The sequence below is a fragment of the Diachasma alloeum genome, unplaced genomic scaffold, assembly GCF_001412515.2.
Source record: "Diachasma alloeum isolate Michigan unplaced genomic scaffold, Dall2.0 Dall_scaffold_00371, whole genome shotgun sequence".
Classification (NCBI taxonomy): Eukaryota; Metazoa; Arthropoda; class Insecta; order Hymenoptera; family Braconidae; genus Diachasma; species Diachasma alloeum.
In genome coordinates, this window is record NW_021680510.1 from 32,423 (window position 1) to 59,226 (window position 26,804).

Here is a 26,804-nt window from a genome sequence, read left to right on the forward strand (position 1 = left end):
TACTTTCCCATTTTAATCAGTGCTAGATAGACCAATAGATGAAATTTAGAAATGAAAGTAATAAGAATCAGAAAATATGTTTATTTATTAGCCATAATGAGGATTGATTACAGTAGTGGAATTAATAAAAAGTGAATCATTTCGTCTGCACGTTTCGTGGTTTTATTGTACAATTCACATCTCATGATTCATAAACCTTTCAATCGAGAACCGATATCGGTTCTTCCCAACAATTCAAACAATTCTACAATTTCTTTCAAAGAAACGTGTTTTCTTCGCAAACATCCACAGCTGTTGTTAAAAATCAAATTTAGGAAAATCTTGAGGGATTTCATGATAGCTAAGATTTTACTTACTCACTTTTTAAGTCACGAGGAGTTCAATTGTTCTAAATACTTGAGCACAATTATCGCAATTAATCCAATACTGAATTTTTATGAAAGATTTCTTCTCCACTAAAGCTAGATAATCAAAGACGTTCATTTTCTCGAGGTTCTCCCCACTCAGTCATGCCATGGGGAATGGGAAAATCGTCTTTTAGTAAAAAAGTGAGCAACAAAAGTCTTCCGTGAGACCATCAAATGTTGATGATCCTAAAAATTGGATTGGGATGATAAATAGTAAAAAAAAATCCCAAAGGGCAATTGTTATGAAGAAAATGCCTTTCTTCCTGAGTAAAACCTCACATGCATGATTCCTATCATCGGTTAGTACAAGTCGGTGATACGTTTTTTCAACTAGACGACATTTTAGTTACAAATTTCCAATAATTCGTCTGAACTTGAGATAAATGTTGCAATTCAATTGATGATTTCAACTCATTGTCTCAACGCACATCTCCACAAATAATACAACAGAAGGAATGCAACTATTTTTGCAATCAATAGCTTAATGATATCAATTCAATAAATCTTCAATTTACAATAATTCGATTAAATTCTTTACGAATTTTCGATTTCAATAAATGAACTCGGCTCAACTCAAATCATTGTCTCAATAAGTTGAAATGTCTTCTAGTTGAAAAGACATGCATTCGCAGGAGTCAAGGTCCTCAAATAACTTGAAACAAAAATAATTTTCAATAACTTTGTTTTTACTTCTTGTTGTCTTGTATTTATCAAATTATCGTTTTCAATAATTGGATATCAGCGGAGTTTAGTATTTCTATTGCTGACACATTTACAGAATCTGATATTTCTCGACATCACGTCGATGTATATTCTGGTAGCCACTGCTTCACTTGAATGATAGGAGAGATTTTTTTTAGAAAAAAAACAATAGTTTAATTAATACGCAATTGCTAAGTATTCATGCAGTTGAATCATTTCAATGTTTCATCATTTCTTTAATATTCACATCTTTCGTATATACAAGTGTTTTCATAGTCCTGCATTATTTCAACTTAACATTCTGTAGAATCAAACTGACTTCTTCCATCGTATCAGCGTAGAATTGTTCGTCCAATATTTATGGATCATCATTTTTTCAACTTAAAAAAATATAAATAAATAACGAACCAATCTGATAAGTCGATCACCCCATTTGTCGTCAAACGATTTTCTTGCTAACAGTAAAACAGTTTGTTGGTTTTTACGTTCGATTTTTTAATGAGATTTGGCTGAACGTTCAAACACCTTCACCGTAATCACGATCTCCAACATTGATGCGGTCAGTTGCCGCAGTTACACTGAAGCCCAGAATTCTGCTATCAACTTTACACATCTTTCCTTTTTTTGGTTTCTTCGCCTTTCCCTGAAAAACAAATTTTAAATGAAAAACCAATGAAGGAAAATCCATCAATATTTTTTTTTCATGAAAAAAATTAATACAAGTTACATGACCAAAGTTGGTCATCCCTTATTCGGGGAAAATAATAAACAATCTACGTTTCTATTGAGTTTTAAGGTATATCTCAAGACAATAGCACTCTTAGTTTATTGCATTCTCATAAGTTAGTGGTGGTAAAACGGTTTGAGTCGACTTATCTCCCAATTGAGTTTTTGAGGAATATTTCCGAATCTAAGGGAAATATTCGTAATTACATTTGTTGTAGCTTTCAACCGGCTGTACAAAAAAGGTTATAACAAAAATTTAGCTATCTCTCTTAGATGCCGAGATATTCATTGAAAACTGGTCAATAGTCAAAATTGACTTGTACCGACATACCACTTCGCTAATGATTTGTTAAATAATTGTTTGAATCAAATAAAAAATTCTTTCACAAAATTTCCATTTTTTAGAGTTGAATATCGCAAACTATGTAATACAAAATTTTACAAAAAATTCACCGTATTCGGAATTTATCAATCTATCATGCATTAGTTTTTTAAAAACATAAAAGAACCGTTTTCTCACATTGACAGAAAAAATTAATTTAATCAAGAGAATTTCAATGAAACAACTATCATTTGCTTGTTAATTTTCAAATAAACATGATTTTATAGTGAATATCAGTAATCTCTTCTTGAGATATATTTGATTGAGAGAAATCGAACTACCTCAAAAAGAAATAATTGATATTTACCGTAAGATCTTATTTATTTGAAATTGACTCAAGTATATAATACTTGTTCCAAGAGCGGAAAATCTCAATAAAAATAATTTTTTCTATCAGTGCATAAGATGGAAAAATTTACTTCCGAAGGCCCAACCCACATTTGGCCTATCCTTCGTGTGTTTGACACGCACATTTCATTATTTATCATCTTCTAAAATGTGTACTACAGCTAGTTAGAATTTTTTTCAATAGCTATTATAAACATTATCTATAAAAAACATGGAAACAATCTTAAGAAAAACGTTTTCTAGGGATATACCTTAATAAACACAAAAAGGAATAACAAAAGAATTCACTTCTTCTCTTTCCAATTTTACCCAATAATTTTTTCTCCCTAAAAACTCCCCTCACCCCCCAAACAAATACCTTAACTTCCTGAAACTCCATAGGAGCATTAGGATTGACAGCAGGTGCAGGTTTACAAAGATCATCAGCCTCAGCCCTGGGCCTCTGTGCGGAGCGCAGTTTACTCCTCTTCTCCAAAAACTGTTTCGTAAATTCAGTAGTCTGTTTGCTATCCCCCAGGTACATCCTGACATACTCCTTAACCTCATAAGCCGACTCGATATCCTTCAGAAAACCAATAAACGTTGGGATATCAACTGACGGTTGCAGTCCGCAGAGTGCCCTGTAGCACCACTGTTGAAAGTCATCCGTCTTGGCAGTGTTATTATCAAAAAGCTTCTTAACAAGTTCCTCCTCCTTCTTGACCTTACCCTTAGCCACTTTGTTATTGTTCTGCTGTTGCTGAGGTGCACTGACATTCGTCTTGGTGGCGGATTGTTGAGTGACTTTAGTCGCAGATTGTGATTTGACAACAGGTGCAGGCTTGTTGGAGACGGGTTCATCCCAGAATCCACTGCCTGTCCAATTTTTTCCCCCCTTGTGATCAATCCCCGAGTTGGTGGATGGCGCCCAGTTGAGAGACTGCGATGCTGTCCCCCAGATACCAGCATTCTGCATGACAACAGCTGCCTCCTTCTGGCTAGCCTTCTCCTGGCGCTCCTTCTCCTGCTGTTTAACCTTGGCAATGCGCTCCTGCTCCTCCTGCTGTATCTGAGCAAGACTCTTCACCTGCGGCTGCTTCGTACTTGGTGCAGCCTTCTCCGCCCACTTGAACTGAAGGCGTTTCGACGAGTCAACAACAGCTGCCTCCTTGGCCGCCTCCACCGCCTTCTGCTGAGCAAGCTGATGCTGAATCTGCTGCTGAATACGCAAATCCTCAGCCTTCTTCTCACGCTCCAGTCTCTGAATCTCAGCCAGTGACGCATGAGTTGCCACTGGTGGGGCGTGCTGTGCCTGAGCCCAAGGAGCTTTACTGCGTTCCTGGAGCTTCTTCAGGGCTTCCACCTCACGACGCCTCTGCTCTGCCCTCCTCGCCACCTCCTCCGACTCCATCTTCTTGCGTGCCTCCTCTTCCCTCTTCAAACGCTCCTCCTCCTGTCTCCTCAGTTGCTCCTCCTCAAGCTTTCTTCGTCTGTCCTCCTCCTTCTTCACTTTCTCCTCCTGTCGTTTGGCCTCCTCTCGCTTCTTCTTCTCCTCCTCCTGCTTCTTTCGGTTGTTCTCCTCATCGAGTTTACGCTTCTCCTCGCGCTTTCGTTCCTCCTCTTTACGCTTTTTCTCCTCTCTCTTCTTCAGCTCCTCCTCCTGCTTACGTTTCTCGTCCTCTTTTCGCTTTTTCTCCTCTTCCCTGCGCCTCTTCTCCTCGTCCTTTCGCTTGGCCTCTTCCAACTGTCTCGCGTGGACCTCAGCCTCCATCTTTCTCTTCACTGTTTCGTCCTCCACTTGTCTCAGAATCTCCTCCTGCCTCCTCAATTCCTCCTTCTTCCTGTCCTCTTGTAATTTAATATTCTGCTCCTCTAGTATCTGTTGCTCAGTCTTCATTTCCTTAGCGTGTAAATCCCACTGAGAATTCGGCATTTGTCCTGGTGGCATTGGGGGCAGTTGTCCCACCTGTGCCAGCCAATTCTGGACATTAAATTGTGGATTGATCTGTGGGGGTGGCTGGGGCCAGATCGAGTCTATAGGATGTGCCTGGGGGTGTCCATTGGCATTGACCTGAAGCTGCCTAAGCAGTGATTTTATCGGATTATCCTCCTGTGGGGGCTGAGCTGGTGGTGCATTGATGGTAGATTGGGGTGGTGGTAAATTCTGTCCAGTGCCAATCTTCTGGATCAACTGCTGAATTTCATCGATAGGATGATCTGAGCCCGTTGGTGGCAAGTGATTCTCGCTCTGTGTTTTTACCTGTTGCATTTGATTAAAAAATTGCATAACAGGATGTGACGATGTTGGCCCAAGGGGATTGGCAAATGGATTCTGATTAATCGACAATTCACGTATCTCAGGATCCTGCATAACACACTGCATTATTAATTGATTCTGCTCGACAGCACTGAGTGTACCAAAGTGCTCGGACTGCGAGAGCTTTGTAAATGCTGAACTCTTCATTTGTCTCAGCACGTGGTGATTCTGGATAAATCGCATCTGTTGATAGATGAACAGTGGATCATCAATTGCAGGTTTGGGTAAGGCACTGCCAGGTAGTCCAGTTGGCACTGGGTTGGTAATTGGTGGAGGAATCCTTTGCTGGTCAACTCGTTTGAGGGGAGGAATTGGATGGCCAGGGACAAAAGGTACTCTGCCACACATTGTGATGAGATCACCGAGGGTTGCATATCTCTCGTCACACGGTCGTCTCACTAGTAAACCTGAGGTGAAGTAGCCAGCTCTGCACCATTCAGCCATTTCATTTGCCAGGAAGGGGCCCTGGACCTCACCCTGAGGATCTCGGTAGAACCATTTCTCTTGCGCTCCAGGTGTCAATGGCTGGTGATTCGTCACTGGGGGAATTGATGAGATGTCCTCTCTGTGGCTCTCTTCGTCAGCTGTTAGTTTAGCTACTAACATGTCCGCTTCAGCGTTCATTCTGTCGAGATCGTCGTCAGGCTTTGGGGGAGGCAGTAGTGGAGCAGCATTACGATCAGCTGGGGGGATGCTTGGTGGTTTGGATTTATTCGTGGCCATTGCAGGGGGTTCCTCAGGTCTTGAGTCGTTCTGGGGGGGCTTTGATGAACGTTCGATGAAGGATTTTGAGCGTTGAGGTCCCTGCACTTTATTAGTCTCAGTTTTCACCAAGTTTGCTGAGCTTGCTGACGTCTGGACCTTTCTCCCAGAGTCTGGTAAAACTGGATTTGCACTCAGAGCACTGGGATTGGTCGCTGATTTTGTCGGAGAAGCACTCCTTCGTTCTTGATTTATCGGTGTCTCCTTGTCGTCGAATGGATGAAGAGACTTTGGTCTCTCTCTCGTAGCAGTACTCGTCGAGTTACTGTGACGAATGACATTGTGCCCGTAGGAGCTCAACTTATTACCAGATTTAGTGCTTGTATTATTGTTACCCTCGGAGATACGTCGGTGTCTGCCCTCTCCAGTGATACCTTCCTCGTCCTCATCAGAGAATATTCCCCCGTGAAAAGCTCCAGATGCATCGAAACTTCCACCACTCTCACTGGGATTCTCAGTGGCCCATTCGGGCAGATTATCGTGATTATCGTGATGATTGGACTCCCAAGTGCGAGCAGTCCTCGGTGGATGATGATGAGAATCGTGGGATAATCTGTGACTTGTTCGAGTCTCCCAACGTCCACCACCTCTACCCTCATCACCGTCGTTCTCACCACGATCCATTCTCTCTCGTTCACCACCACCATCCCTCCAGTTACCCCTTGTCCATTTTTCGTTACGATTGTTGGAGGCCACTCTCCAGCCCTCCTCCTCGTCCCCAGTCACTCGATGTCGTCTCCAATTGCTCTCCATAAGTGAGCTACCACCGGCACCTCGACTCATCTCCTTTCTGGGGCTCGTTGAACCATTCCACTCGCCAGTGTCAGAGGCGCCGTTTCTCTCGGACCATCCTCGCTCACTCTGTGATCTATCGTACACCCTTCTACCTGGGTAGGGCTGTGAATCGAGTCTACTGCCGTCACCAGAGTCGTCGAAGCCGACAGGACCACGACTGAAGGAGTACATCCCTCCTCGGCCTGTTCTTCCACGTCCTCCACGATCGACACTGCCACCTCTACCACGACCACTCGTGTTACTCACACCACCGCTCCAAACTCGCTGCAACAATCAGTTGGAAATTTTCATGTCGTTGCAACGACTTTTTGCTTCTCAATAGAAGCTTTGTAAATTCGCTCAAATTTAAGTTTTCACATTCCAGTTTTTTTGTGTTGAGGGGATTGAATGAGGTTTAAGAAGTCCGAATATACGGTTTTTATATTGGGTCTATACACTGAGAAAACAAATTATTTTTGCCAAATATTCATTTACTTAAAGGGAGACGGAACCTCTTTGTCTACACCAAATCTTAGAATTGTGTTTTCTCCTACAACTATCAATTTCTATCTATGAAATTACTTTATCGACTCGATTATCGCATTGTTGAGTCAATGAAGTAGTTTAATGAGCACAACTCTAAAGATTCATATAAACGCAGGGGTTCCGTTTCCCCTTAAGGGAAGTATTTATTTTTTCAAAATCGTGTTTCGTCAATCGAGTCATTCCTGGACGAGTCTGACTGGTTTTCAATTATAACATTCTCACTTGCTCTAGAGGATGACTATGTTGCACATGACCTTGGATGAACTCCTCTAATGATTATTTATTTTTCATAAATTTATGATTTTCTAGAGGGAAGAATTTCGATCAATTTTTTAATGCTGATACTTATTGGGGGAGTTCACTCAAGATCATTGCCTGAAAATCATTCGACTGGAGAAATGCAAAATTGAAAAAATAAACACTTCTCTCAAGTAAGTGAATATTTGGCAAAAATAATGTTTTTCTCAATGTATATATGTGAGGGGTTTTTTCTTCATTTTTTTCGAAATGTTCTTAAAAGGGATCAATCGAATTTCATAAATTTTTTCATGAATACAGACTCTAATAAGATCTATTCATTGATACCAATTGAAATTCCATTTTTCATACAGATTGGAAAAAATTTATATTTTTCCAAAAATTGATTTTCCAAAAATGACTCAAGAAAACTGTCATCAAAATGGAATTAGTAATGGTTCACAAAATTGATAACAATACCCATTTGATTCTATCAGAATATGATGGGGGTCGCAAAATTCGTTGTTGAGTTAGAGCACATTGTTTGTGTAAGTTGAAACAGAAAATGGTTTTTTTCATGATTACTGAAAGAATTACCAGTAATAGCGATCAAATCAGGATTTAAAAAGTATATTTCCATGCCTTTTTAAAATTGGAAAATGGTGAGAACGGCATCATTGCTTTTCAAGTTACACAATGTCGTCATGAGCTTTTTATAGCAAAATCTCTATCTCTATTAAACGCAGGTACCAGTCTATTATGTTGAATACTTATTAATATTGATTCATGGTTCCGACTAACTTCTGACAGAGCCTGGGTTGAACGCTGACTAAATTCTGAATAAACCCTGATTAAATCGCGGCTATACACTGATAACACCTTAATTGATCCTTAATTAAACCCAGACTGAAAATGAATTCGAGTCTTAAGAGGGTTTGTAGAATTATTTGGTAGAACGAAATAATACGCAAACTTTTGATGACATTTCAAGTGATGACAGCACTATGATATGATAAAATAGAAGAACAGAATAGTGAAATAAGAATTTAAAAAAAGAGAACCCATTCGAAATCAAATTACTAATTTATTAGGAACAACAACTGTACTCATTTATTTTTAAAATGCAATTATCCACTTGTTCGTTACATTGAGGGATTTGTTCTCCAACAGAAGAATGTTGCCCGAATCAAAAATATGCTTTTCTATTGGACGTAGATCATGGAATTTTCCGCAAAATGCATAAAGTAAAAATTTCAGTAGTAATTTAAATAGTGGGCGAGGCAGAATGGTCCTTTCAGAATGATCAACTGACCTGACCCTAGGCTTATCACAAAGGGAAAGAATTCTAATTTTCATAGAAAAAAAATTATTATCAACATTTAAAAAAATGAAAGATGTGCATTAAAGACCTGGCAATAAAAATGCAATGCTGATTATATGATAAGTTAATTCTAGTTCTGCTAGATTCAACTGAACTCGAGGAGTCGCATTAATCTGCTAATTCTCTCTGTTAGTATTAAAAAAGATTCAATTTTTCCATAACCAATTTCATAGCAGAGGCTGTGAGTAAATCTGGCTGTACTTACGATCGCAAGTTACTTCGAGGGATAATTGACAGTGAACTATAAAATGAAAATTATTCAGTATTTCTAGAAGACAGCCAGGTGCTGGCACTAGGGTTCCAGAGTAAAATTATTTTTAGATCACAAGCCATGTATGACACACATCCCAATATAAGATACAACACAATCATTTTAAGTTGCTGGCAAAGCCTGTGATTGACTAACAAATAGCATCACATGTGTGAATTTGTCAGAGCACATGATTCTACGATTTTCGTTGGATAAGAGAGAGGAACGATAATTACCGTTTCATCCTCTGTCATTGGTATGAACGCCAGGGGTAGCTGGGTTTTCTCCACGTAGAGGGTCTGCAGGGTTGACAGTGCCTCGGGGGGCTTGCAATTACGATCGAATAGAGCTAGCATCTCCTCACGACCGTATCTATGCTCTGCCAACTGATACCGGGGGGTGATCAGGTTGGCTGTACCACCACCACCGCCACCGGAATTACAACTGTCTCCAGACAGATTGCGCAACCTAAAAAAATCCAGTATTGTTTACATGGGTAATATTTTTAAAGGGGTAAGACGGGGGAGAATCAACCTTTCGTCGATAAATAAATTTTTGGAATTTATCACAAATGAATGAAACAACTCTATATTAACCGAAAATTCATTCACAGGACTTTAGGGATAACGCATTCCGCCAATTAAAGATGTATGGACGTGGAGGAGATTGAGTGTCATTTATTGTTTCGTACAGACTGCAGTACAGATTTTGAAATTTTCCACACTGAGAGAAAAATTTCCTAATACGTAGACCATATTTACTTGAGAGAAGTAAATTATTTTCAATGGTTTAAATCTCAGAATGTTTGTGGTTCATGGAACTCAAATGAATTATTATTTATCACCATCGGTGCGCATTATATCATGAATATATTAAATATCGAAATAGTGGAATTGCATAACAAAAAAATTATGAAAACAATAAATACTTGACGATTGGTAATTCTTCTACGCGATTTGAGTGAGTTCATTTGCGACAAAATCATACTTGAGTATAAGAATATTTTAAAGCATGAGACCTTTCTCGGGCCACATGAGTTGAGATGTCTGATAGAATTGAGCGATTGAAGAAAAATTACTTGTCTCAAGAAAATATGTTTTAGATATTAGAAATTAGATATTAGAAATTTTTTTTTCTGTTGTAGCCCTCATTTCGCTCTGCAAAAAAGATCATTACGAAAATTTCATTATCTCCTTTAAATTCGGAGATATTCCTAAAAAACTCAGCTGAGACTTAAATTGATTAAAACCGTTTTACCGTTTCACTACTGAATTCATTTGTGAGAAATAATTTGTTTTGAAACAATTCTCTTCCGATCAATGAATTATATTAATTGCTTGAACTTTTGGAAACTTTTTTTTTGGCATGAGATGGAATTTTGAATATGCTCGCATTTATCGTCTAGAAAAAAATTATTCTTATGGCGAAAAATTAATTGTTAATTAACGATTTACGAGAAATGGTTGTGATCATCAAGAATTAGGATTTTTCAATTGTTTTATGAATTCCTCTCAAAAATAGTTTCTGCTTTTTTATTTTTGATATGTCTCTCAATGATTTAAATATAAAAGAATAAAGTTATTAGAATAGAATTCCATTAGGATCAGATTTCGAAATTTTTTCAAATGTCAGTTTCATTAATTCAAGCTATTCCAAATGAGTGAAAATTCCAGACGTATTAACATTGAAATTCCCCTTAAAAATTCAAAGTGAAGGATGTCTTGACGTTCTGCATGCCAATGTGGATTAAAATGTTAAATCATGACTCGCAAAGCATTAAAATCTCTTCCATCATCACGAACTATTTTCAATTGTCAATGTAAATATCCACTCAATAAATTAGAAAAGTTTTCCAAAATGTTCCGAATTAATATTCTCAAAACCTTTTCTGAATTTCAATAATTACATTTGAATTATCTCGTTGACCAATTGGAATAATTGAAATACCTCTAATTTTCTTCATCAAAATCAAATGTTGAATTTCAACAGCTACAGTTGAACCATCTCGTAAACTGTTTTCTTAACCCATTTGAAATTTCCTAGATGAATGAAAAACTAAAGTATGACATCTCCACCATTTCCACATGGCAATGTCTCCGGAAATTCTCCCCAATTTCCCCACCTCATGTCACTTCCATACATCCTCAAATCAATTAATCTCGAGAAAAGTTCATTCACCCCAGATTACAATACCTCCATGACTTAAATTCATTACTAACCATTCTGGACCAAACTTCATGGAATCCGTCATGCTGCACTCTCTTCATCAGCACAAAAAAGAAAAAAAATCAATTACCAAGTTGCAACCTAACGAACGAACGAAAGAATAAACATAATGCCATTTGTTTACGTGGGAATAAACCAACGTGACACAATTGCCCGATGAAACCACCTCGAGTAAACGCCGTTTGCCAATAATTGAACTCAACCGAACAGAATTTTCCCACAGAATGTGCACTCTCTGAACATTGTTCCCCCCCTCCAGAATGACCAGGTCTGGTAAACCCGGAACAGTTGACACAATATTCGTTAACATTCCCAACAGTGCCAGCAACAATTAGTCCTTTGCAAATGTAACAGTCGAGTACATGTGAGAACGCTATTAGATAAAGGAATGCGATGTGAACGCAACAGACGGTAGATGAAATTACAAATTCGTGGTCAAGGATTATTATTTTTACCGTTGAAACACGATGCAGCGATACTCAATGATCAATTCAATGGCAGTAAAATGAGTACGATATACAAGGGATGAGAGAATAAACGAGGGGTTTACTCGAGTGCGACATGATTTTTTTCAACGAAGGCCTGAATTGTGGCCCATGAGCAGAGGTGGCAATAATAACCAAACATTTTTCATTACCGTTTACCAATAGTTCCACGAATGTCTGAGGTATCAATCGTTGTTTATCAATGAGTTGTGATATTTTAACAATGACGTGTTGTATTAAATTGATTGATGTGAAATTTTTAAGTGGCTAAATACCTTATTTAACTCGGAAATTACTGAGTGAACAATACAACACACCAATATGGCCGATGAGATTTTTTTTAACAGATAAAGGCGCATGCGGGCTCCCCCTTGTACCTGAGTTTCCAAGAAGTGACACGAGATTTTAATATGAAGAGTGGCGCCACACTGTCCACTTCTCACTCCAACCCCTAGGTAAGACGTGAAATACTTCAATGTGATGTGGTAAATAAGACAAAAGTTTGAAATCATTGTTTATAGAATTGAATTGGGTTTATTTTGGGGAGGGTGGGGTAAAATGGATACTTTTCATTTTTTTTAATGAGCGCAATCCTTTGGTTGATGCCCTTTCGTTGTACCCTTTTTCTTGTGAGATTCAATATTCCTTTTTTGAATTAACTAGCTAGTTATAGCGAGCGGGCGCGAAGCGATTAATTTATACTATTTTATTTTTATCCATTTCCGTCTTCAGAATTGAATTAATTTAATTTAATCCATTCTTGTTCTTATTATATAGGGGAGGCATGTATGAAAAAATACAATAGAAAACCTAGCGATTTCGCTAGAAAATTCTGTTGGAATTCTATAGAAATTCTAGGGATTTCAATAGAATTTCTACGGGAATTGTATTAAAAAATTCAATTTGTTTTTTCGCTGATTCTATTGGATATTTGATAAGGGAAAGTCAGTAGATCTCAAATTTTTATCTGAATTATTTTAAATAGAAAACAGAGTTTAATTTTGCTCTTGAGCAAAATGAACTCAAAAAAAAAAGAATGAATGATGATGTTTGATTTTTCTAATAGAAAAAAACTCAAGAGCAAAATTCAAACAGAAATTTGGAATCTATTGACTAATTACGATTTTGTTTTCAATTTTTTTAATAGAAAAAATCTCATTTTGCTCTAGAGATTTTTCCCAAAGAAAATTGAAAAAATCGGGCCTCAGTGACGAAAAAAATATGAGATAATCTCAGATCTAGCTATTAATTCTAATCAACTTTGTTCGAAGTAAACAAAATATTAAGAAGGTAGAATTATTCTATTTTCCTTTGACGTAAATGACTTGGACAACTATGGTTCGTTTATTCATATTTCATAGAATGGTATTCAATTCTCTTTTGTTTCTTGCGCGGGCTTCATGAAAATTCGACGCAAAACGATTGTACTCATGAAAACCGCCTTATTTTCTTCATTCGTTGACAATATCCGCCATGTTCGAGTTCTTGTTTTCGATTTGAGATACTGCCCATGCTTTTTTAAAAATGCATAACTCAGAAACAAATTTATCAGTTGAACTCAGTCTAGGCTCATCGCAAAGAGTATGAACTCAGTAGTGAAACAGTAAAAAGGTTCAAGTCGATTTGGACTATTAGTCAGTTTTTAATGAATATCTCAGAATCTAAGGCAGATAGCAAAATTTTTGTCAGAACCTTTTTTGTAGCCCTCAATTCGCCCTACAAAAAATGTTATTACGAAAATTTTGCAATCTCCCTTAGATTGGGAGATAATCCTCGAAAACTCAGCTGAGAGCAAAATCGACTTGAATCGTTTTACCGCTTCACTACTGAACTGTGTTTTTCATTGAAAAAAAAATTCATTTCATCAACAATTCGATAAGTCATTAACATTTCAAAAAAAGTCACGTGTCCATTTCACCTCGCCCTCCCCTTCGAGTATTAAAATAGTGAATGCTGTTTTGAAGTACGAAAATTTATTCTTATAATCGACGCTTTGGGCACTAATTACAAAGATTGAGGAGTTGTGGATTTTATACGAAGTAATGAGGCTTCTTGACGATTATTCCATACTCAGCAACTGCTGGAGTGAGATCTTCCATCGTCAACGTATACCTACGATCTTTGCCCTTTGATTTTGTAGTTTGATTAGCTCCCCTGGTTTTGCAGTGCTGCAGAGCATCATTAGCTATTTCTGAGATGAATTTTTGAGCTGCTAGGGAGACTAATCGAACTCTGGAAGGGTAAATCGATTTTGATCAGTTGTGTAGCGAAGGGCTTGTCAGGGGGACTGCACGTAAGATTTTCTATTGAAAAAAATCAATAGAAAATCTAGCGAATTTGATAGAAAATTCTATTGGAATTCTATTGAAAAATTCTATTTGTTTTTGCGCTAATTCTATTGGATATTCGATAAGTAAAACTCAATAGAATTCGAATTTCTGTTCGAATTTTTCTCTTGAGATTTTTTCTATTAGAATTATTGGGCACAAATTTTCCAAGTTTTTTCCGCTGGTTTTTTTTTTGCATTACAGAATCCGAGTGGAAAAACTTAGGAAATTGATGCCCAATGATTTTTATAGAAAAAATCTCAAGAGAAAAAATCAAACAGAAATTCGAAATTTATTAACTTTTTCTTATCGAATATTCGATAGATTCAGTGCAAAAAACAAATCGAATTTTTTAATATAGAAATCCTATAGAAAATGCATAGAATTCCAAAAGCATTTTCTAGTGAATTTGCTAGGTTTTCCATTGAATTTTTTCATGCGGGGATTCGATTGGGGGGACTTACATTCGAGGATCTGTTGTGTTGAATCCTGCTGTGTGCAGGTAATATTCACTTATGGCATCAGGTACCTGGGGGAATGTAATTCCTGGTCATTTTAATGAGGAATTATTTTTGGGAATGACGGCAGAAGGGAAGAGGACTTACTGGTGGTGTGTAATCCTCCAATTGAACTAGGAAATCTGACAGTGGCTGGCCTGCACTCTTTGTCTCCTCATTAGGTGGAGTGGCACGTCCTAGATTGTCTGATGCCATTGTGAACTGTTTAATTCTTCAGCACATGAAAAAATTGAATATTAGTTACTTTGGGGGCTGATTTGAATAAGTGAATTTGATAGCCTAACCAACAATGTTTACGTTTGTGATACGCTGTTATTTAAGTTCCATGACAAAATTTATTGAACTTTTTCTTCGTCAGGTTGATAATACACGAGTGCTAATTATAATTTGATAATTTGTTGCTTAGAGTTTTCATTACCTTGGATATTTTGAATTTTTTGGATGAAACGATTGACGATGTTAGTGTCAACAAACTCGGTAATGTAGAAGCGGTCGTGCTCGTCGGTAAGAAAGGGAAATCACTAGTTCTACATAGTTATTTTGGAGAAACTCTGTCGGTAAATTTTCCCGGACTGGTTATTGGCGACACTGTTGGCGGCTTTTGATTCAAATAGATGACAATTCGGGAGCGCCATTTGAGGGAATGAAGTCTTCAATCGCGATAAGTTTTTCCTGTATGGAAGATATATCTTCGATGCATTGTGTGCCACTGACATAAATTGAGTAGTCAGAGAAATATTCCATTTACTGAGTTTATCGAAATACGCTTAGTGAAACGTAAAAGACCCTTGGTTTAGGTGTAATTTAATAGCGATTTTCTTGGCGCGATTTTTTTTCAACTAGTCTGGGTGTGTTTCTTCGAAAAGAATTTTTTTGGTTTGGATTTTGACGTGTATCTTGGGGACTGAAATAACCTCCAACCCCTCCCCCCCCCCCCCTTGCCAGATAGGGTTCAAGTGTTTTATCGAAATTTAAATTCCCAAGAAACACGTCGAAATTGAAAATAATAAAAGTCGTATTTGAAGGATTATTCATTATTTATGCTAAAAATTCCAAAATATGAGGAATATCTGTCCAATTCGTAGAAAACAATTGAGAGGCTACTGAGAAATTATCGCACCTGATAACTTCTCCATTGGGGTATTTATGGGCGTGATATGTTCTACAAAACTTCGTTTACTGCACTCTGATTAGTCGAAATCAGATTGCAAAAAGTAATCACTTTAACCCATAAGATCGATTATATATGTTTAAAAACAAATAATTAGTGCAAAAAAAAATTGTTATTGTTCCTTTGCCCCCCAAACGCTTAAAAAGTTGAAAAAAATTCAATGTCAGGGCCTCCAATTTTTGAGCTATAGAGGTTTTTCTTCAAAATTGAAAAAAAATGTGTGCAATAATAATTACGAATTAGTTTTTTGAAATTCAATTCCTACACAGCTAATTTCGTTTTTTGCGACTAAAGCAAACATTATTTTCTGAACAGATTGAATGAATCAAGTGAATAGTTTTTCCAAAAGGAGGTGAATGTCAATTTTTTTCGAATCAGAATAAAATAGGAGTTAATTCAAATATTTAAGAAATTTTTCAAGTACCAGTATTATTATAAGAGAAAAAAAACGAATGTTGGAGAATTTTTCTTGACATGTAAATGGCCAGACACCCATAATTTGTGCTGTGACTTTGTATATTCGGAAATTGCGACGGGCATCTACATGCCATAGATCTTCAATATTCTTCTTCATCATTTTCCTCGAGAAACCCTTTCCACAACTTACGGCTTCCTCCAAAAAGTCTTATGTAGAGTAAGAAGAATATACAATTTGAGGGCACCAACTAGTTATTGCGACGGATGGAGAATGAACCGTGACAGCGTTCAACAAAAAATGACTGTTGCGCATGATTCGCATTTCTTCCACCACCGCCCGTCATCGTACGAAAAATGTATACGCGACGTAAAACCCCGTCTATCAGCAGTACTTTACCTACCAACATGAATGAAGAATAATGAAGGGGCAAATACACGGCACACGCACTGAGAGAAAAAATTATTTCTGCCAAGGATTGATATTCTCGTCAGAAGATAATATTTTTTCAGAACGAATTTTTCCAGGACAGTCATTTTCAGAGAGTCCAAGTCTATCCTCAAAAATTACAGTGATGTTGAACAATCTGATTATTATGCTACATATGACCTTGACAAAATGTTCTCCGATATCTTCCGGATTTTACAAATTGGCGATTTTCTCAGGTAAAGAAAATTGGAATAATTCCAAATGTTAATAATTATTATTGGAGTTTCTTCGAGGTCATATGCAGAAGAATATTCTTATAGATCACCATAATTCTCACGCTTGGAACTGATTTCAGAGCACCTGGAAATGACTGGCCTGGAGAAATACGTTCCAAAAGAGATATTTTCTTCTACTAAGAGTATGAAAAAGATATCACCAATAACATTTTCTTGGAAGGAATAAATTTTTTTCTCAGTGTAAACCATTCGGAAAGTGCACACGCGAACACGCGAAACTGCCCGATATGGTCACTCGCATCGCGGCGCCGCGCCGTAATGTAAATTTCTTGGCCGATACGCTACCGCGTATCTCGATCTGAGCGCGCCGTTGCCACACACTGAGAGAAAAAATTATTCCCGCCAAGGATTGATATTCTCGTCAGAAGATAATATTTTTTCAGAACGAATTTTTCCAGGACAGTCATTTTCAGAGAGTCCAAGTCTATCCTCAAAAATTACAGTGATGTTGAACAATCTGATTATTATGCTACATATGACCTTGACAAAATGTTCTCCGATATCTTCCGGATTTTACAAATTGACGATTTTCTCAGGTGAAGAAAATTGGAATAATTCCAAATGTTAATAATTATTATTGGAGTTTCTTCGAGGTCATATGCAGAAGAATATTCTTATAGATCACCATAATTCTCACGCTTGGAACTGATTTCAGAGCACCTGGAAATGACTGGCCTGGAGAAATACGTTCCAAAAGAGATATTTTCTTCTACTAAGAGTATGAAAAAGATATCACCAATAACATTTTCTTGGAAGGAATAAATTTTTTTCTCAGTGCGAAGTCAAAAGAAAGGAGGTAGATACCTTCTTTGAGCGTTTTTTTACTTATAGACACGAAGTTGAGTGTGGGCAATGGAAGGGCAAAGAACCTCACTCTCTAATTTTTCTTGTTAACGTTATTTGAGAGCAATGTCCACTCGGGGTTAAAAATTCGTTTTTGTTTTTTGACTGATCTTGGTCAGATATATATTTGTACGACATAATGTACAGTCAATAAAATGTTTCAATATCAATATCTCTCGGGAATTTTTTCGAACACTATAGACAATTTTTAGTTGAAACAGCTGTTGTACAGTACCGCGATCAGTGGATTGGCGCCGCCCAATGGGGCAAGCTGGTGGGTTGATACATTGCATTGACACCGTACGTGAGGGCATAATTCACGTCGCAATTGGTTTCATGATTCAAGCCCCCACTGCTTCAATTCATGTCTTCTGAGAGTGTTGTGTAGTAGAAAGCCGCTAGTGACTTATAGATCGGAATCAAAACACAGACCTGCTGTAACAACTTATTCATTTATTATCATAGATTCATTGAGCGCGCATAGCATTTAGTTTATGAGACATTTTCCTAATCTGAAATTAGTTCATACATAATAACTATGTTTGGATATAACTGTGTCGCTGTACATTTCTTGCATTCTTGATATTATAATTTCAATAAAATTCAATTAAAATTACCAGAAAAAAGACGTAAAAATTACGTTTCGAAACGTAATCTGGGAGCGAAGTAAAATTCAATAAAAAGTGTCAATCGTCACGTAAATTCTACGATCTGACGCCTCACGGCTAGCCATGAATCACCGTGAAGGGGAGATTTTAACAACACGTTCCGTAATATTTCCGGAACTTTTCGTAAAAATTCTTAAACATCCAAGAATTTTCATGTTCTGAGGCATAATAAGTCTTGAAGTTTCTGTTAGATTTTACAACTTCCAGAAAAATTACGTGACTTTTTCGTATTTTTTCGGTGACAGACCCGAAAATTTACTGAACGTTTCAGATTTATTCTCGTATATTCCTATAGAAATTCACTGAAAACTATTCTCGCTTGCGGATTACGTGAAATGTTCCGTAATTTTTCTTGAATATTTCTCTCCGTGTAGGGGAGAGTGGGACAAAGTGGAATATTTGCGATCCACTTTAGTTTTTGATATTTCTTTCATAATTAGAGGTATTGGGATTTCGAGAAGATGAAAAATGTTCGACTTTGTCCTACCTTCCTCTTTATAATAAATCGGACTTTACTCTTGTAGGGAGAGACGCAAGAAAGAAAACAATGTGACAGTAAATTTCACAATGTTTTTAAAATTTTCTAGATTCAGACGATAGAAGTTACCCGCCGTGAAATGTATCGGATAATTAGTTTTTGTTAGAATGAGTAGAACCTTTCTACGCTCAGACGTTGGTAATTGATACCACGGGCAGCTATAAATATAATGGAATAATGATTCAGTTTTTGTCTTTATGACATCACCTCCCAAAGAATATAAGAATATTTGACCATAAAGAAATATTGTTATACTTCCAAATATTACCAAATATCCGAGTCCTTTATTTTCATTCCATGTTGTTAATACAATCATCACTAAAAAATAGAAACCATTTGGTTATCTATTAAATCAGTACATACTTTAGAATAGTTTTCATACTACTTCTCACAATTCCTTGCCTGGGAATTTATATGTCGTATAGGGGAAGGGCGGGTACTGCCGATCACTGAAGGGAGATTCCTCATAATATTCCCCAAACTTAAAGAAAGAAAAACAATGTGACAGTAAATTTCAATTGTTTACAATCCATTTTTTTATAAAATAGTCATTTTACCCGAGATTAGTCTCAGAGTCGGGTAATACCGGGCAATACCGGTCATGAGTAAAAAACAATCAGAGGACAGCGAGCATGTGATGGTGAGTATGCGATTGGAGTTTTTCTGCTTAGGTGTGTATACATCCCTTTTTGCCATCAACAAATTCATAGCGGCCTTCCGAATGTTTACATCTTGGCTGTTTGATGGGTTCTTATTGGCTAAATAAAATCGATTGAGTAGTCTAAGATATATCGAATGAGATACATTTGCATGCAAAGTTCAATATCTCTGGAATTAAGTATCCAATTTAACTCTTACGCATTCGGCCCATCAATACGAATCGCTTGAAAGATGAAAGGAAACTTTATGTCAAATTTTAAGTTAATATCTTCATTATTTTGGGAGTTGGAGTGCGTACAAGGATTTTGAGTGAAAAACAGAAAAATATGAGGTTGCAGCCCGAGCCGAAGGCGAGGGTTGCAATCATGTGAGCTAGAAAAGTTTTGTTGGGCCAAGTGACGAATAATATTTTTGTCAGAACGGCCGTAGACAGCGATTTACGAACGCGCAGCGGGACACTTCATGTCCGTCAACGGCTTCGCCTCAGTCTGCAATCCGAGTACAATGCAGTTTTTTCAACACACTGTCCGTGAAACGTTGTTGTACGGACCCTTCGTGTCCGTCAATAGTATATTTCGTCATTAGGCCGAAAAAAACTTTTCTGGCGAATATGAGGTTTGCAGCCGAAGGCGAGGGCTGCAATCATATTCGTCAGAAAAGTTTTTTTGGCCGTATGACGAACTAGTATTTTTCCGGCCTGTTGCGATGGGGTTTTTTACTCGTGTGGCGTTGGCCTCCGATCCGTAGGCGAGGACTGGCCAACCACACGAGTAAAAAAACCCCATCGCAACAGCTCAGGAACAATATTTTTCTGTAGTGATTTTCAAGTTTTCGAGTTTGGGAAGTATGTAATACCAATTCCCAGACGAGAAATCGTGAGAAGCAGTACAGAAAAATATTTTTTGTCATGACGGCCGTAGGCAGAGATTCACGGACGCGGAACGAAGCGGAGCGTCACTGAAACGCTGCCTTACGGCCGGAATGACAAAAAAGCCGTTTATGGACATAAAGTGTCGATAAATGGACGCTTTGCGGACAGTTCGACGCAAATAGCTAATTACGTACAGCCGATGGTAGCCGAATGTTTTATATGTATAGCCGATCGTGACCGATGGACATATTGTGCTCTCGTAGCGTCCAGACAGCTGGGGGAAAAGAGCGCCGCAGAACCATCGTGTCAGTGAAGTGATTCACTCTCAATGGCCGATCAGCTGACCAGCCGTGGGCATCTAAAAAGAAAACTTCTTTGTTATTTCCTTAATTCGAGGAGAATGGCCAGATATGTATCTCCGACAGTGATCAAGAAACAGATTCAGACGACCTTTGGTGTTTGTTACTTTTTAAAGACAGAATGTAACTCTTAAAATACAGAATAATAGGGAGCGAAGTTAGCTGAGACCGTTGTCAAAGATTTTTCTTATATATAATAATTCAGAAAAAATATATAAACGTTTCAAGATTTAGCTGAATTCACTAAAGTGATCTGTGTCAGAATTTCGCCAGCAATAGACGTTTAACATTTATTCGAATATTTTGAAAATTATATTAATCATTAATATTTCATTTTTCAACATTTGATGAAACCATTGAAACACTAAATCAATAATCAACTAATGAATTTGTCGTTCATGACACAAAATTGGAGCTGTATTTTCACAAATTATTCTGTAATTTGCATTTTGTTTGTTGAAAAAAAAATCGGGTTGAAATAAAAATTTCCTTTTTCAATTCCCTCGTTCGTCTTGATGTGTTTTTTTTATACTGTTTTTTTCAGTGGGGGGATTGTATCTCTCCCCGCTAGCCGCACCGCCGGGAAGCTTCACCCCCCTTGGACCCCCTTCTGCACAAGATAACCAATCTGGTGCATTATGTCCTTAGGCGTAGTGATTGTCAAGGTTCTGAGTTTAGGAAGTATGTTTACCAATTCCGCGAGAAAAAGGAATCGTGAGAAGCAGTACATAAAAATACAATTACTCACGAGCACTACTTGTGAAACATAAATTGTTCATTAAATGACACATAACAACAAAATTGTATGTGTCTTCCACGTGCCAACACAGCCGCAGAAGGCAATTATGTCGTCTTATGAATTCATCAATTGGTGAAGTTTTTCGGTCATACGAATGGGAGAGTTCCTCGACATTCAGATTTAATATATCCAATTGACCACTTAGATAACTGATAATTTGATAGTAGCAGGCATCATTTCCACTTACACACAACTGCATGGTACCAAGTTGGATAGTTTGCACAGCATATATTGAGTTTATACTTATAGGAAGATTTGACCTCCAACAACCAGCTCCGAACACCACATATTGTGTAGTCAAATTTCTACTGCTCATTCGGAAGTTTAGCATAACTTTGTGAAGTACAAATAACACTGAAATGAACAATGAACCACCGAGTAGAAGAATAAAAGCTGCTGTGCCGATCAATGAAGTTTTTTCCATAATTTTGCGAGATTTAGGATTAATGGTAGTTGACCAATCGTAGGCAGCAGAAACTATGATGGATTCAATGTTTCTCCAATAAATTCTTGGAAGTGTTATCTTCACTATTCCGAGCAACGCACTCAAAACAAAGACAATTGATTCTAATGTAGTATCGATATTACCACAATTGCTGAGCATATCATGCGCAAGCATGGCTGCCATCGAAATCTGCAAGAATCCATGATTGAATAACTCTGATATTAATTGCACAATAACTCGATTCAGCATCCGTGGAAAACAATTTTGCTTGCCCATTATCAATTCCGTAGGCTAAACGCTGAGGTATTTAACTGTAGGTCTGCGTACGAGACGAGACAAGATGAGACTTTGGAGAGTATCGCCTCGGTCTCAAAAAATATAAAAATTTTGAGTATCGTCTCGGCCTTGTCTCATGAGTATGAAAATCGACAAATAGGAGAATGTTCATAAATCGAGGAAAATAATAAGAAGGCTTGCCCGAACTTGCGAGGAAAATAATAGGAAGGCTTATCGAACATTGCGAGAGTAAAACACCGCAGGGGTGATGACCTTGCAAGGATTATACTGCACTAAAGTCATCCCTCGCGGGACTTGAACGTTGCCAGGGTCATCATGTGTGGGTCAAATGGTCACAAGGGTCAAGCCACAGAGGCAGGCAGAACAATCACTAGAACCAAACGGGAGAGCCTTCTGATTATGTCGCTTAATTCATGATTGTTCAACCCTTATGATTATTCTGCTGTCTTTCCCGGTTGACCCGGGTAGTCGGTTCATCCGTCAGATTGGCCTCCCTCTCCTGTTTGAACCTTACAAGTTATGATCCTTATGTCGTTTGACCCTTTCATGGCATGACCCGGACGATGTTCCACTCCCACAAGGTTTGACCCTGGCGATGTTTGAACCCTCGCAATGCCTCGGCCTGCCCCTTGTCAGGTATAATACTTGCGTTTGTCTCTCATGAGTATCCTAAACTAGTCTCAGTATCGTGCGCAGTCCTACTCAACTAGAATAGAATTATTTTTCAAGTGGTAACTAGCCCTCATCGTCACCCGAGATCCACGACGGAGACGTTGCCGGCATAGAATCCCGACAGAATAAAAATCAAATAGTTTGAGAAACTGTATTAAATTTCTGTTGCGAAGACAAACTGTCTTCACTTCAAAAGCCCACAAACGAAATTACAACATAATCTTTCAACAAAAAAAGGCTATCATAATTTTTGCTGATCATCAACACATGTCCATCCGAAGAACTCTGCCTGATTTTTTTACATGATGCTGGAACATTCATGGAATAGTCAGTGAGAAATCTTGCGGAACCTCAAATTTCATAAGATTTTTTTTGCTCGTGTACGGGCAATTTCATCAATATCAATTTTTCAAGCAAAATTTATTTTTTCACTAGATTGAATGAATCAAGTGGACAGTTTTTCCAAAAGGTGGTGAGCGTCAATTTTTTTTGAATCAGAATAAAATTAATTTGAACATTTCAGAAATTTTTCATGTACCAGTATTATTATAAGAGAAAAGAAACGAATTTTGGAGAATTTTTCCTGACATGTAAATGGCCAGACACCCATAATTTGTGCTGCGACTTTGTATATTCGGAAATTGCGACGGGCATCTATATGCCATAGATCTTCGATATTCCTCTTTATCATTTTCCTCGAGGAAGCCTTTCCACAACTTGTGATTTCCTTTAGAAAGTCTTACGTAGAGTAAAAAGAATATACGATTTTGAGCACCAATGAGTTACTGCAACGGATGGAGAATGACCGCGAAAGCGTTCAACGACAAGTGACTGCTGCGCATGATTCGCGTTTCTTCCACCACCACTTGTCATCGTATGAAAAATGTATACGCGACGTAAACCCTGTCTATCAGCACTACTTTACCTATGGACATGAAATGAGCAATAATGAAGGGGCAAATGCGCGGCACACGAAGTCAAAATAAAGGAGGTATTACCTTCTTCTTTGAGCGATTTCATACTTATAGACACGAGGTTCAGTGTGGGCAATGGAAGGGCTAACAAAACCTCTCTCTCCATGAACGCTTCCCCGAGCCCTCCACGGTGTTCTTACTGTAAGTCACACTAAGAAAAAAAATTTTTTTGCCAAATATTCATTTACTTGAGAGAAGCTTTTATTTTTTCAAAATCGTATTTCTCCAATCGAGTCATTCTCAGACGAGCCTCATTAGATTTCAATTATCATAATCATGTTGCTCTAGAGGATGACTATGTTGCACATGATCTTGGATGAACTGTGATTATTCATTTTTCCTAAATTTCTTATTTTCTACAGAAAAGAATTGCGATTAATTTTTTAATGTTTATAATTACTGAGGGAGTTCATTCAACGTCATAACCAACATGATCATCATCTAGGGCAATTTAAGGTTCCCGGACAAAATTCTTTGGGAAAAAATATTTGAGAAAAAATTCTTTGGAAAAAATTCCCCCGGAAAAGATTCCTTCGGAAATAATTTTGTCATACAATATTTCCTCCTGTAAAAATGCCTCATGCAATAATTCTTTCCCAAAACCATGGGATAAACTTGTTTTGGACAGCATAATCTCTCCGAAAATCCCATAGTTAACTAAAAAAATATTTAACCAATATAAAAAAAAAATATTTCCATCATTTTTTTTCTCAAATTTTTTTTTCCAAAGTAATTATTTGCCAAGTAATTTTTCCCAAAATAATTAGTTCTGAAGGAATTTTTTTCAAGGAATTTTTTCCAAAGGAATTTTAGGCGGACACCGCAATTTAATTGTCATAATTGAACTCTAATAAGAATTTTCTGGAAATGACTTGACTGGTAGTGGAAAAATACGGTAGTGGAAAAATAAATACTTTTCTCAAGTAAATGGATATTGAGCAAAAATAATTTTCTTTCTCATTGCAGTTGAAATTTCTGAGCAATACCAAACCCGAATCAAGTATAATTGTGATGAGAAATGAATGGTCCGTTATTTCGATGACTTTCATTGAAGTGAAAGGAATACATGTGGACACAAAACTTGATATATAATGACCCCCTGAAGTTGGAAAGCCAGGATCATAATTAGGGAGGTTTGAGAAGCGGTTAATAATGTGTTTTTTGTACTGAAAAAATTTTTTCCCTCAATTACGTTCTTCAAACATCGCATCTGACGCTTTAGGGTTAAAATTATGATTGTTTGACTCAAGCTGCATTATCCACTTTACGTGTTATGTTTATACTAACATTGTTAACAATTACGTGTTATGTTTATACCAACAGAAAACTTTCCTAGCTACCATAAATTCCGTGGGAATAGGACAGCATATATTGGGAGTCACTGAATCCACGTGGGTCAAAACGTTTCACTGGAAAATGACACCAATTTATGTGATCTTCCAATCAGGTCGAATCATAATTATGTATACTCATTGAGAGAAGATCCGCCAGTGAGAATGTCGACTAAACCTGATTGATCTGTACCTGATCATGAGCTGATTCTCACACTGATGATTGACTAACTGTGTTGCAAATGAAAGTACTTGACTCAATCAACCATCTACCTGACAACTCATTCTTGAGTGACCCACGTGCCTGAATCGATTCTGATCAGGTGGAGCGATTTTAATGAGGCGAAATTCATCAGATGTGAATTAATGATGATGTGTGTCATAATGATGTGTTATGTAATACATAAATGCAGAAACAATACATTTCCGGAATGAGCGACAGTTTACAACAAATTACCTGGGTAGCGCGCGGCTCCGGCGATCGTCCAAGCTGTAAGCAACGTCGGTTCTAGGTGAATTCATCCCGGACTACTCATCCCAAACCAATTTATCCCGGACAACTCACCCCAAACAAATTCATCCCAAAACAAATCAACCCCACGACAATTTCATTCCAAACATCAAATTCCAATGGAATTTCTCACGATCAGAACAATAATTCAGGGAGAGTAAAACATTAACTTTATTTTCACAGAAAAAGGCACCGAGCACAACATCAAAATCTATCAGATACTTCACGATTCCCTCCTAGTATTGTTTACACAATCGGTCAACGGATTAACAGGAAACATTGCAAAAAAACGGTCAAATCATTCTTATCCATCTCAGCTAACATTCGCCAGATCGGCCACACGTAATAGGCCACAGCATCGATTTACAAAATCCGTACAAAACTTGAAAATTAATTCGATAAGACACGCGCTTCAACCAAGCGTATTCTTCATCCAAACAGTAATAATAAAAAAATGGGATGAAATAGTTTGGGATGAATTGTCATGGGATGAATTTGTGGGATGAATTAACCGGATACCAGCAGCGTCTAGTCTGGTTCGTACTTGGATGGGTGTCCCCTTAAGTTGTCGGACTCAAGTTAGTGCGACACTGTTAAAATTTTATGGCTGCTGTTTTCAGTACACTTCTTCATTTTATAAAAATGAATATACCTGAGTGAAAATTCAAATCAGCCTGGCATAAGGGACTGATCAGTAAAAACTGGTTTCGATCAGTTTTGGATCAGATTTGTAACGCTTGTTTGGATCCATGCCTGATTCGAATTTCAGAATCCGGTTTATTTGTTCAGTACTAGATCCGAACTCCCTGACCAGTACACGATCAAATCCGTCTGGTCTAGGGATGTGAAATGACCGTCATTTTTTAATTCGGTCAGGTCAGGCAAAATTGACCGTTTTCTGACCATTTTCTGACACCGAGATAATTCCTCATGCAAAATGACCGTTATGAACAACCAGCGTCAAAAATTTAAGAAAATGACCAAAATTCCTCTATATAGATGCAATTTGACGGTCATTTTTTTTTGGTAATTTTTTAGTTCAGATTTTTGGTTATTTTATTTCATTAGTTAGGAATTGAATCGCATTTCATAATTTAAAGTTAACGTCTGTTGGAACGAATTACAAAACAATCATAAATTCGATACTCGAGATCACTC

The 26,804-nt window shown here is 37.5% G+C and overlaps 3 protein-coding genes across 5 annotated transcripts; all 3 read right to left on the reverse strand.

Annotated features, from left to right (window-relative positions):
- Window positions 1-67: 67 nt before the first annotated feature.
- On the reverse strand, window positions 68-11,865 carry LOC107041697 (GIGYF family protein CG11148). 3 transcript variants are annotated; one of them, XM_015262364.1, is made up of 5 exons: window positions 11,798-11,865; window positions 11,031-11,072; window positions 9,048-9,279; window positions 2,924-6,682; window positions 68-1,752 (listed from the first exon to the last, which is right to left on the reverse strand). In XM_015262364.1, the coding sequence occupies exons 2-5, from the start codon at window positions 11,060-11,062 to the stop codon at window positions 1,627-1,629; spliced, it is 4,149 nt and encodes a 1,382-aa protein (XP_015117850.1). In that variant the 5' UTR covers window positions 11,063-11,072; window positions 11,798-11,865; the 3' UTR covers window positions 68-1,626. The 3 variants fall into 3 exon arrangements, with proteins under 3 accessions (XP_015117850.1, XP_015117852.1, XP_015117853.1); XM_015262366.1 differs by having other exon boundaries at window positions 11,675-11,847; XM_015262367.1 differs by lacking the exons at window positions 9,048-9,279; window positions 11,031-11,072; window positions 11,798-11,865 and adding an exon at window positions 8,767-8,803.
- Window positions 11,866-13,494: 1,629 nt separating this feature from the next.
- On the reverse strand, window positions 13,495-14,865 carry LOC107041684 (transcription initiation factor TFIID subunit 10). Its single transcript, XM_015262337.1, has 4 exons — window positions 14,786-14,865; window positions 14,455-14,578; window positions 14,314-14,378; window positions 13,495-13,754 (listed from the first exon to the last, which is right to left on the reverse strand). Exons 2-4 carry the CDS (start codon window positions 14,560-14,562, stop codon window positions 13,553-13,555), a joined length of 375 nt encoding a protein of 124 aa, XP_015117823.1. The 5' UTR covers window positions 14,563-14,578; window positions 14,786-14,865; the 3' UTR covers window positions 13,495-13,552.
- Window positions 14,866-18,701: 3,836 nt separating this feature from the next.
- Window positions 18,702-23,521, reverse strand: LOC114841391. Its single transcript, XM_029126359.1, has 3 exons — window positions 23,369-23,521; window positions 21,375-22,050; window positions 18,702-19,045 (listed from the first exon to the last, which is right to left on the reverse strand). The coding sequence occupies exons 1-3, from the start codon at window positions 23,519-23,521 to the stop codon at window positions 18,702-18,704; spliced, it is 1,173 nt and encodes a 390-aa protein (XP_028982192.1).
- Window positions 23,522-26,804: the final 3,283 nt, after the last annotated feature.

Excerpts from the sequence above, each read along its gene's own strand:
- LOC107041697 (XM_015262364.1), bottom strand. The coding sequence starts at position 11,062 with ATGACGGATTCCATGAAGTTTGGTCCAGAATG. Across the intron at positions 9,280-11,030 it reads ATGAAGTTTGGTCCAGAATG|GTTGCGCAATCTGTCTGGAG; the intron begins GTTAGTAATGAA and ends GGATTTTTTTAG. Across the intron at positions 1,753-2,923 it reads TGGAGTTTCAGGAAGTTAAG|GGAAAGGCGAAGAAACCAAA; the intron begins GTATTTGTTTGG and ends TTTGTTTTTCAG.
- LOC107041684 (XM_015262337.1), bottom strand. The coding sequence starts at position 14,562 with ATGGCATCAGACAATCTAGGACGTGCCACTCCACCTAATGAGGAGACA. Across the intron at positions 14,379-14,454 it reads TGGAGGATTACACACCACCA|GTACCTGATGCCATAAGTGA; the intron begins GTAAGTCCTCTT and ends ACATTCCCCCAG. Across the intron at positions 13,755-14,313 it reads AACACAACAGATCCTCGAAT|AGTTCGATTAGTCTCCCTAG; the intron begins GTAAGTCCCCCC and ends TTACCCTTCCAG.
- LOC114841391 (XM_029126359.1), bottom strand. The coding sequence starts at position 23,521 with ATGATAAAGAGGAATATCGAAGATCTATGGCATATAGATGCCCGTCGC. Across the intron at positions 22,051-23,368 it reads TTTCTCTTATAATAATACTG|ATTTCGATGGCAGCCATGCT; the intron begins GTACATGAAAAA and ends GGATTCTTGCAG. Across the intron at positions 19,046-21,374 it reads GAACAATTTATGTTTCACAA|TGATGATTGTATTAACAACA; the intron begins GTAGTGCTCGTG and ends TCTATTTTTTAG.